The sequence below is a fragment of the Simochromis diagramma genome, unplaced genomic scaffold (genome assembly GCF_900408965.1).
Source record: "Simochromis diagramma unplaced genomic scaffold, fSimDia1.1 OVJJ01000618.1, whole genome shotgun sequence".
Taxonomy (NCBI): Eukaryota; Metazoa; Chordata; class Actinopteri; order Cichliformes; family Cichlidae; genus Simochromis; species Simochromis diagramma.
The window spans coordinates 9284405-9296583 of record NW_024387423.1 but is presented as its reverse complement, the minus strand read 5'-3'; the positions used below and the strand labels follow the sequence as shown (position 1 = coordinate 9296583).

At 41.8% G+C, this 12179-nt stretch overlaps 1 protein-coding gene across 2 annotated transcripts in view; it reads right to left on the bottom strand.

Annotated features, from left to right (window-relative positions):
• Positions 1-716: 716 nt before the first annotated feature.
• LOC120722185 (nuclear factor of activated T-cells, cytoplasmic 1-like) overlaps positions 717-12179 on the bottom strand; it is a 59364-nt gene continuing 47901 nt past the window's right edge. For both annotated transcript variants that reach the window (XM_040013065.1, XM_040013064.1), the window contains one exon: positions 717-1001. In XM_040013065.1, the coding sequence (XP_039868999.1) occupies positions 946-1001 (56 nt within the window). In that variant the 3' untranslated portion in view covers positions 717-945. The remainder of the gene's footprint in view (positions 1002-12179) is intronic.

Here is a 12179-nt window from a genome sequence, read left to right as displayed (position 1 = left end):
AAAATCCTCTGATTGTCCTTGCATCATTATGTCATGATCTGGGTGGAAAACTGGAAGACCAGGAAAGGATGATGAGGAAATAGGCACCAAGGTGAAAAAGTAAAGGTGAAGGGTAGCAGAAATGCTACAAAATCATATCAGGGAAAGACAGGGGAGGGGGGGGATAACAAACTGCATGATATGAGCATAAGGCATACATATTTTCAAATACATGTTTATACAAAAGAATATCATACATAAAATTCCGTATAAATGAACAAAGATAATAAGGAAGCAGGCAAAACAAAATTCGAATCAGTTGACATGCTTCCTATAGATGTTCCAGCCTTTTTGTTTCCCTGTAAACAAATAATTGAAATAATACAAAAAAATGTCATAGAAAACTTCAGTCGGGTTTTTACACTGAACCATTTGCATTTGCCTGACTGCTGCTGCTGCTTGCTGTCAATAGCACTGCTGTAAGGCACCGAGTTGGTTGATGCGGACTGACTGTGCAGACAAATGAACCAAAGTGATGAAGCTTGACACTTATTGTCCCATTAGCTTGTCCATGCATTAACGTACAGATCACACTCGAAATGAAGATTGTCATTTGTTAACGACAGAAAATAACTCAGTCTCTATGAGTTGTTTGGTCCACTAAACATCAGCTGCGAATTAAGGCAAGTGTAATCGTATACTTTGCCCCTGATATATCACTTCCCTTTTTTCGTTTCTGTAAATATAACATTCACCTGCTTATTCAAATGGAGCTTGCCAGTGATTGTCAATGTGAGCCTGCAGAGAGTCTGAGACTGAAGAGGAGCGGGTGGCATCGATAGTTAGGTGGGAGATCCTGGTCAAACTTTTATTCTTTATAATCTGGATCTCTGGCTGTTTTTGTCCTCGTTTGTTGATGCTGCTTTTGGACGTGTATGTGCTGCTGCTGCAGGAGACTCAAATGGTCTATGCGTGAGTGTGCACCGAGATGCTGGAGAGGTCGTTCCTGATGATCTCATTAACTGTGGAAACAAAAGAGAAAGAGGAGATCTTTATTAACTGCTGCCATTTAATGACACGCTAAAGCATTATTACATTTCATGAAAATACTGGCCTTGAGGGGTTGTTTGTTTGAACACTGACAAAGGTTGGAGTCAGAGCCCCAGAACCTCAGGGGACCAGATGCTCCAGTCAGATTTCAAGTGATATTCAAGAGCTATACTTACTTTTCATGGTTAATACCTATCTTTTTAAAATGTCTCATATATCTTTGATGGGGCTTTCTGAAGGTAAATCCCTGAAGAAATCACCTAGGCTAAAAAAATAGGTTTATTTTCTAGGGCATGACTCATTTTATAGAGTGAAGATCAGGGGATATTGGCTTTTGCGGCTTTTGAAATCAGTCTCTCACCACTTCTCCAAGTGCAGTAGCTGATCACTTTTGTTTTTATTCATTTTTGCCACAAAAAAGAAAAAAGACCCAACAACAACAGCTACTACAAAGCTCAATTACAAGACAAGACAGTGACCCACTCGGTTTGTATTACCTAATCTCGACAGATCCTAACGCCATAAACGGTTTTGAGATCTTTATTATTTCAATTCTGTGCTTGTATATCAAACATTTCCAAATTATTATGTTAAGTCAAAGTACCATGGTTAGGAACAAGTAATGTCTAAGTGTAGAAAGAAAAAAACATATACATTTCACAGAAAATATGGGAGTTCATACTTTCATATTTTTTAAGGTTAGCCTGGTATATAATCTGCTAACGTCTGATTTCAGTATCACCTCATGACTCAGCTGCATCCTGCATACAATTCCCGCTGCAAGCCACTTTGCAACGCCCTCCGCCCCAAATCTGTGACCTGTCTGTTGCCTTGGATACCTGCTCTGTTATGATGGAAGGACAGAGCCATAGTGTCAAATATAAATTACACGTGTTGGCAAATCCTCTTTTGGCTGAAGTCTTCCTAGCTACTCTAATGTTTTCTTATTAGCGAACTCTTTAAACTTTAAACATGACAACATCTCAGACAGCAACACTACACTGCATACTTGACATCAGGACATCATGGACATCAGAAGCCACAGTCCAAACATATCAATGTCATTAACAACTCATTTCGGCTCCATGCGAATATCCCTGTTTTTAGTCATCGTCTTGTGTTTCCTGCACCAGTTCCTGTGCCCGCGCTTTTCCCACAGTCGGGCAGACAGAGATCAGTCCCCTGCCTTTATCTTCTCTGTGTTCTTTGGCAAAACAGAGGGAAGTGACTGAGAAGATGGCGAGGACCCTGAGACCTGTTGCTCGACAAAAACAAGAAGCCTCATAGTCACAGAGCTCGCCTTGATAAGACAGGCCGATGCAGTCTGAGTCTGCTGGAACCACCATCGGAGCCGAGACAGGAAGTCCACCCACTTTGAAGTTCAGAGTGGGCCCGTGTTTGTTATCACTGCATACTGTTTGGTGAATTATGAAGCATCAGCATAGATCAAGATAAAAACAAAACTGAGAAAAACTTATTTGGAGCTCCTTTTGTACTATATCATTTAACTGCTGCTTGATTTCAGTTAAGTGTGATGTTGATGGCTGAGGTGCTAATAAAAAAATGTTTTGCTGAACTGATCCATGCAGAACAAATGGCAGAAGCACCAAGGAAAGAAGGCTGAAGACATAAATAATGTTTGATTTAAAAGACACACAGGCTCTACAATAATAACTGTCCTTGTTTTATGTATGCAAACGCCCACCTTTTCACACACACAAACAAGCATGCACACACACACACACAAGTTGGTTGGGACTCCCCTCCCTGAACAGGAGGAACTCCCATTGGAAAAACTCAACCTGTGCCAACAGTGTTGGCTGTTTTCAACCCTGTTCCGCTCCGGGCTAAACAAGCATTTACATGCTGTGGTTATTTTTAGATCCACCATTGCAGGACACGAAGGAAGTGCAAGCACATGTATGCACAACGAAATGATCACAGAGAGGTGAGAAAACATCGCCAGCTAGTTCTCAAGAAGAGGTGGGAAAACCCGACGGTTCAGCAGCAGAAATATATCATTCATATTTCTGAGATTAAAAGTGGTGGCTTCTTTTTCTTGATTTCAGTCACTGTTCAAAAAAAGAAAAAGAAAAAAATCGTGACGTCTCTTCCTCCCACATATTAACTGCAGTGTTATTTTGATGCCCTTTATCAACTAATACTTTCCATTGGCAAGCACAAAGATGTTCCATTCTGAAGAAATAGTGACAGAGAAAAGAAAGGTAAAACACTGGCCCATGTGTTTCATTTATGTACTCTGTCAGCAACGTGAGAATTTTAGAAGCAGGATGTGGCCAACTGTTGCACCACAAGACAACACCAAGATGCTATTTATAGCATCTTAATACTCATGTCACTATTTAGTTGTGACAAGTTCTGGGAAACAAAGACCTTTTAAAGAAAACTCACAGGTAATGTTTTTGAGAGAACCAAAGGTCTCGCATGTCACGCATCTTTTAAAAAAACAAAATTAGTTGAAATGATCCAGTTTTAGCTAAAGACTTTTATTTTTACTTTTCTGTCCTGAGCTTATGTATCTTTTTTTTTTTTGAGAAAAAATGAACCAGAAAGAATTATCTCTCTGTTTTTCCTTTAATACATTTTTGACTCTGTCTTACCGTCCTTGAGGTGACTAGATAACCACAAATATGCAGCAGTGGGGAAGGTTGTCAAGCATTCGGAGGAACATTTAGTTCTAAATGAAATTTGGCTTAAAAAATTCTTCTGTTGCACAACGTGGACTGGCAAGTGTGGATTATAAGATTTCTTCAGCAAACCTTGTAAATCTAAGTGTAACCTTTGAAAAAGAGTGCCAGAAGGCTATTTTTCCACTTTCGTGATCGCTATATGCAATTGTTAAAAAGAAGATTCCATGTAATGTTACAATAACGAAAGCAAAGTGGCCTGGCTTCCCTCTCAACAGCACTGGAAACTTTTTTTTTCTTTTTTTCAGTTGCCCAGGTTAATAATGGAAAGCTGGGAGGATACCCTCTCGTGAATAAACAAAAACAGTGGAAAACTGAGCTCCAAATATTCCCCTGCTGAAAAAAAAGAACGAGGGAAACAAAAAACACGTGCCCTGCTAGGCTTAGTTAAACAGAGTGGCATCCTTTATTAAGCTTCCCTGCCAACGCAATCGGCAAACCGCAGCCTGGACCTGTCAGGACCTATACTCCAGACTGGGTGGCTGGGAGATCTATTTCAGGCAGATGTGAGAGTGACACAAAAATATGACTGCACTTTACTGTGATGCCAGCCAAGGTGAACAGCTCTATGGACAATTCACCTTTGTGAGGGCCTGCCAGTGTGTCTTGGCAGGGAAAGTGGCTAATTGCTAAATCCCTGCCTCCATTGGGTGTGACTCCGGGCTGAATAAACGTTGACCTCGCTAAAATAACCAGTCTGTATCAACTGTCGTGGAAGATGTTTTTCAACCTGCTAGAAGGCGGTAATGGAGGCAGCTCTAGTGTACATCCTGAATATACCGGCATATGCAAATTTAACACGACTGCAGCTTTTAGAATAACAAATTGACCACGCCTTAAATCACACAAAGGTTCTCTAACTAGGCGTATTATTTCCAAAATTAACATTATATTGTATTAAATTAGACTTAATTTGTGTAATTTGTGATTAAGACCGTAAACTCATCAGGAGAGTGTTTGCTGGACTTCTTTTTGCAACCAGAAAGGTCATTAGAATGAATACAAGTTTAGGTCACACTGATTTGCTTTACTTTTCAGAACAGAGGCTACATGTACTATTTTACCTACATATAAAGACACAATAAATGAAGAAAAAGTAAAGCTGGTCTGTAGTTATGTTTTACTTTCATCTTTTAAAGAATCCAATCCAATGGCTTAGGTAGCAAAAACATCATATTCACTCTGCTGCTGATGTAATTTGGAGGGTACAGTATATACAAGCACTGATATAGCGACAGCATAGTTGCTATACCTCACTGTTACTTACTTACAAATTGGCTTCTTTTTATCCAGTAATACAAGCACGCCTGATATGACTTCATTTGGCTTTTCTAAGAGTTCAGTGTGAACCTGAACTGCACTGGGGATTTAGTTAGCATTGTTACGGGATAGTGCTGTGCACTGGGGTTCGATAACAGCCGGGCTTCCTTAGAGAACAGAGGATGCCCTGTGGTCTGGAGAGATGCGGAGCCTCGAGGCCTGAGAGCCTCTTGGAGGTTCCTGCTGTCGAAACACGATCCCCTGTAGTCAAATCAGGCCTGACTGGCAAACACCTGACAGCGAGAGAGAGCAAGAGACTTCACCTCACCCCGGCCTCCGTACGTGACCTCCGTACTTAAGATTGCAACAACAGGTTCCTGGCAGTGACTTCTGCTCTGCCGCTCGAAGACTCTTGATACTGAAGAAGTGGAGGGCACCTTCCTGAACTCCCCTTACTTTCACGACACGTGCTAGCTGCAGCTGTGTTAGGGTCAAGGACCTTCACACTGTAGCGAAGGTGATTGTTTCCTGTGTTTGCTCGTACCTCCTGTAGTACCACATTGGGTTTTGTGAGAGAGAAGAGGAAGTTTCCTTCTATTGTGGCCCCGAGACTCTCGGCAGCACGTGAGGAAGTTTGCCTGAGTCACACAAGTTCTTTCATGTAAACACACAAAAATCGAATCGCCACCCAATCTGTACACTACCTCGGAGTGAGTAAAAGGAGACTAGCTGCGAGGAGGACTCACAGTTAAACCTCATCTGACCTCGTACTTTCATGTGAAATTGATTTGGTGGGGAAGCCGAACTAAAGCTCAAACTTGCCGGAGAGAGACAATTGAATTTCCTGGTACATATTACTTTTGTTTCCCCACTATATCAAATCTTCTCTCAGCCTCAGCAGAAACACTTAATGGACAATTTGCTGCCTCCCACACACAGCTCAAGCGGCTGGACGGAGAGGCTCTGACACAGCGTCACTTATCTTGTGCTAATCACCAGCAGTGTCAAAAATAGGGAGGGGGGGGGGGTGAAAGGTCGGAACGCACACGCGCATAAAATGACACAGACAGAGAATTCAGCATGGAGTAAGTGAAAGAGAGCGAGCGAAACCGAGGGAGACGCGATCCTTATTCCCACAGATAAACACAAATGGAAAGAGACAAAGCGTTCCGCTCATGCTTCATCGTGATAAAGTGCTTCATAAATTCATCTGAGCCTTGCAGGTAGACAGCTTCTAATCCATTGCAGGGATCCCTTTGGGCCTAATGATGTGATGATATGTACAGACAGTATATTTCATCCCCACAGTTAGGCTGATCTGTGAAGCCCCAGGCTTTCCCATGTGGAATCGCTCAGTCTCCTCAGCTGACAGAGGAGTTGGAGAGAAGAATAAAAAGGGGGTGGGGTTAAGACAAAGCCGAGTTTACCCTGAGAACTGAGGTTTTTTTTACAGCTGCCCTGCAACAGCTGCAGAGCACCGATGTGTGGTGATCTCCTCACACTGCTGAGGTGAACAGCGATCCCACGAAATTCACTTCATTGATTTTGGACGTGGAGTCATGGCTAGAGATAATCATGAGAGAAATAATAGATGAGGAGCGTAATGGTAGGTGACACATGCCTAACCCTAAAAGTCTTATTTCTGTCTCTCCCACTTTACTATTTTTAGTTTGATTTTATTTCCTCCCCCTCCCCCCAACAAGATTGCCGGGCTATTCAGCTGCCAAAGAGTGGATTAAGAGTAAGCAAGCTATAGACAGGCATTTCTGACCAACAGTTCACCTCTCAGTCTGCGAGTGAGTGCTGCCTGCAGACACGAGGAGCCTTGATGATGTAAAAATAGTGCAAAAGGTCTGTGTCAATTCTTTTGCTGTTAAAAAGCACTATTATCTTATTACGTTGTCAGTGTGTTCCCATTTAGAGAAAAGCTACTCTGTTGTTTAGGGATCAGGTCTCTGCGGTGCATGTTTTTCTGAGACTACAATACATTTAAATAGACAGATTTACCAATTTTGTCATAGTGTGTTGTATGCTTAAATCATTTCAATACAAAAGTATTAAATCTTGTGCTGTTTTTTGTTTGTTTCAGTTTACCCCCTGGCTTCATGTGCACCCACTTCCACATTGTCCCATCCTTGAATGAATCTACTGAATCACTACTGATGAGATTGAATTAGAAGGAGTAAATTAGCTTTCTATTTTTTAAATTTTTTTTAGTGCCACAAAAAAAAAGAAATAAAGTATAGAGTGTAAACAGTAAGTGCTCTGATGTCGCTGAACAGATTTCCAATCAATATGTCTGCTGCTGTTTTTAGACAAGGACTCCTGGCTCAGTTGGATGAGAGAGCTGGAGCAGCCTTGAGAAATAATGATGACATACTCTCTGCGCCTCATGTGGAGAGACAAAGTGGAGCTGGGCTCTAATCTCCACCTGAGTCTCCGATGCGCCTCTCCCTTCAGAGCGCATGCTTTATGGCTCTCTGTAGTCAGACGAATCGGAAGAGTTCAGGGTTGCCTGCCTCAGCCCACAGTCACCGAAAAGTATCCAAAATTTACTAGAGAGGCTGGAGAACAATGAAACAGCAGCATACCAAATTAGAACCCTAAAGACAACAACTTTTACTGAAAGCCCCACCACTGATATGCTTATTTTGGCCGCCGCGGCGCAGAACCTTTGTCTTTGATCTTGTTTGGTGTGCTCTGCCGCTCCCTATCTCACCTCACTCTGTCTCTCTCTTTGTGAGCCTTTCACTTCCCTCCTCCTCCTCTCATTTCCTCCCAGGCCCAGGAGGCCCTGGGTGTACTCGCTTGAGGTCGCTCTCTGGGGAGGATGAGGGGGAGGTGTTTACATGGTTGGAGCTACTCTCTGGTGCCCTCATCACTGACTTCTCTGAATTTGGCGTGTGAGGCGTTACAAGTGCGTCACGAGGAATAACAGTCTTTGTCCGGCGTTATAGTTCACGAGCATTTTACACTTTTTAAGAAGGATAAAAAAGGATGCTGCAGTACGAGCCGCACTAGTCGATTGACAGGTGATGTCGCCGAGTGCGGCGCAGATGCTCGAATGTTTAGCACAAAAAAGTGCTTTCTGTTATTTTGATTGCACGGGTCCGCTTGATTGCGTTAAATTGCCTTTAAAAAAAAGTTACCGTGGAAGAATACCACAACAAAACACAGCAATCAAAGTGTTTATCAAACAAAAGCAAACATAAAAGCAACACGCTAAAGAGCTTCTGTGTGTACAGATCATGTGAAATCAAAAGCTCCGTTTCACGCAACTAGCAGAGCATGAATGCATAAAGCAAACACCAAAGCCTGAAAAAAATTGCACCAAACCGAGCAAAACTCGCACATCTCAGCAGCTGAGATATGAAAGGAGACAGATTAAAACCCTTTGCATGGCTCATTACCAATGGGTTTATGGTAAAATAACTCGGCCATCTGATAAACTCGCCGTGATTGATTTGGAATTAGAAACGTATGCTCCTGCCGCAGACGGCTCGGGATTTCACAGCTTTCTTTCTTTTTTTTTTTTGAATTATGGAACGGAGTCTAAAAATATGAGCATATTGAAACAATCATACTTCAAGTAGGCTGCAGTCGTTTGGGTGAGAATTTGGCAGTGCACCTGCATATAATACAATTTACAACTGCATTTGTAGTGGGCTACTTTAAATCACCTGTTGCCTGTCAGCTGAAATGTGGGATTTCAGACTTGTTTTCTTCTGTTTATATATAAATTATATTCTCTGTGTCCAAAAAGGCTTACCTCACTGCGAGCTTTTTTGTTTGCTATTCATCATAGATGGATGACTGGTTTTGGTGTAGCAGCAAGTCATGGTCTTAAGTTAACCCGTCTCTTTAGACATCCATGAAAACGCATTAGCTTTTGGCATGCTAAAGTTGGACATTTGTTGTCAACCCCAGCGTCTTATTGTTTGTTTTGGCTTGAAGGCTCTGATGAAAACAACATTTGCACTTATCTAGGATCTTGCTGAGCTGGATGGCGGGTTTGCGTAGAGAGATAAGGCACTGAAAAGTATACTAAGCTAACTAAATCTTAAAAAGCTTCTGCTGCTCACGGGAACATGGCCTCTCTCTTTCAGCATCCCCGTGGCGCTCTAGTGATCTCTACTGAAGCTGAGAGTTATCTGATTAACACCCTGTCTGCTCACCCCAACTATTGCCCCTGTAGCTTTAAAGCCTATACTCAAGAGGACACAGAGGGCGAGGCCCTCCTTGGGGCACATCATGGATTTATTCGCTGGAAGGTAGAGAGAGCCAATCGTGGCCAAATATTCTCTTATCTCCTTTCCAACACCCTTGACCTCGCTTTGATTTTCATAGACAAGCGTACATCCATCTGGAGACTGTATAGCTGTCAAGAAACCCAGACTGTCTCAGAGCTGAAGGTGAAGACAGCTACACTTTCGCAGACAGTGGGTGAGTCGGAGACATTGTTGGCCACCTGTAAATCACAGACGCACATCTTCACCTGCTTCTGTTCGCGGTGTTTAATATCTTACAAACTCAACAGTTGGTGGTGAGAGAACCTTCCACTTGAATAACTTAAAAGAAACGAGAGCCTGCGCTGCTACTCCATCCTACAGTAAATCTAACTGATCTAATTAAAGTGTACGTGATGTTTTCATTCACATAGAGCTTAGACACAGAGCTTTCCAAGTCCAGCTCCCCGCAGATTCGTCATGGCTGATTTAGTACATGAGCAGAAAGAATTAGTTTGTCCTCTAGTAGCAGGAACTGTGGGGTCTATCAGAAAAGTATGTTTGCAGTTTCTAGGGCTGAAAAATAATAGCATCGCTCTCTAGCAGGAGACTCTTTGTAAAGTATTGTAGATAATGGCTTTAATAGTGGTTAATAAAAAATTTACCAATGCCAGTTTACCACAGAGTTTTTTTCTTCTTCCGCGCACCCCAAAAGCTAAAGATTAATAGCTTATAACCTACAAGACATTAGTAAATGACCTATAAATAATTAATGAAGTCATTAGTTACACACTGTATGAAGGGTAAATTATTAAAAAGTCTTACTAATACATTTCTATAGTAACGCTTCATTGAAACTTTCTCTCTTCACCATCACTAACGAGCAGATTACGTTTTCAGAGCCCAAAGTGTAACTGTAGGCAGAATTTTCTTTTCTTTGAACCTTGAAAGAATCTTGAATCTCGAATTTCTTCGAAGTGAAATGAAGAATTTGCACAGCTGACAACCAGTGTTGGGATTAATGTTTTCCAAGCGTTACTGAAAACTTTACGTTTTTCAGTAACGCAGTAATATAATGCACAAAAGACATAAAGGAACTTTCCTTTTTTTCTTCTTGCACTTCAAAATCAGCTGATTTCAATTCATTTGCAGTAGGAAGAAAATGTTGGAGTGGTTTGCAACCTTTTAGGACTGGCAATATGGGCATTATTTTTAATGCCCGAAAAGGTAAAATACAAACTGTATCTATGACAGACAAATGCATTATACAGCTAACACAACTTTGGCTTGTTGCAAGCACCTGCACAGACAGCATTGTGCGAACACAAAGCTAGCAAAGAATCCAGAGGGACGATAAAGAACTTAATTTCTGTGTCTTTACAGTAGTAATTGTCTTTTGTTATATAATCTTTCAATACCACAAAGCTTAATAAAATGCTTCACTAAAATCCACAGTAAAGGGTTTTCTTACGCTTTTGGAAATAAGTAATCAAAGGATTTTCCTTTATGTTACCATGTTGCTTTGGGCTCAGCTGAGTACAATCTGAGAATTGGGGGGCCAGTTGAGGTGTAAAACCTCCATGGGTCATATGTCAATAGCAGGACACTCACAGTTCAGCGGTTACGATCATCCCCTCCAATGAAAGAAACCCATTCACCCACTGCTCTCTGCAAGTGGTCGCTGCTGGGGCAGGAAGAAAATGTGATCTTTCACTTTGGTTGTGTTTTTCTTTCTTTGACTTTCAGTGTCTTGGTTATAACAGTTTTAGCTGTGAAAAGAGCTCATAGTGTCCATCTGTTTGCGTGTGTGTGTGTGTGTAAAGAACAGGGGCGATGGAAGCCAGGGAAAATCACCAAGATTACATGCTACTTTCTTCCACCTCAGATTTTCCCCTCTTTCTCCTCCATCTCTGTCTGTGTCTCTGTCTACTTTATTTCTATGGCTGACCTGCTTCTCCACATGCTCGCTGAATATTCCTGGATGTGAGGGGATGATGAGCATCTCCTGGCCTAAAAAATCTGAAACTTCTGATAAACTCCTCATGAGTACAGGAGCGCGCTAGAAAAAAAGAAGAGAAAAGAAGAAGGATGAAATTATGTGCGTCTGTTCCTCTCGGTATATTTACAGTGATTTGTCATTAAACTTAGTAAAAGGAAAGGCCATGCTCGTTTGGCTTATATTCTTTTATGTGTTACTACTCTCTCCTTTCAAAGTTTAAATCTTTATCTCCCACCCTCTTATAAATTCTGTCTTGATGCTCCTTCTCCATCCTTGTGTTTTGTCTTTTTGACTATCTCCCCCACGTTCTGCTTTCTGAAGCATTTGTGCATAGAGGAGACAGTGTACTCTGCCAACTGTTGCAAAACCCAACGGCTTTCCCCATCCCACCCGCCTGGAACAAACCTCTCTGTTGACATCCGTCGCTAAAGGATACAATTTCACTGACATAACAGATTTGAGATGGGAAGCTGTTATTAAGTGGTCTGGGAAGGAGACCTGCTCCTGTTTACTGATGCCGCAGGTATTTATATCCCCTAAATACATATGCTAGGAGCAAGCATCTCACTGTGGTTACTACTCTACGTTCAAATTTAAGATCCTCGGGCAAGACCCTCTCTAAGCTCCTGGGCTGCTGTCCAGGAGTTGTTCCTGACCCCTGACCTCCCTGTTAAAAGACTAAAACAAAAAAATGCTTGCTTTTAAATCAGTTGTGCTTCTTGGGTGTTTGTATGGACTGTATGAGTTTTCCATGTGCTCATATTATTTAATGCCAGGAGGAAATATCCAAGATTCAGGGCAAATTTATGGTTTCTGTGACTGCGCAGCATTTGTGGTGTTCAGAGTAAGACTCACTATCTCCACAGAGGAACAGTGTTTTAAGGTTGGTGATGAATTATTGTGGACTGGACAAAATGTTTATGTCATAAAAAAACAAAATACCAGTCGAATCACCGA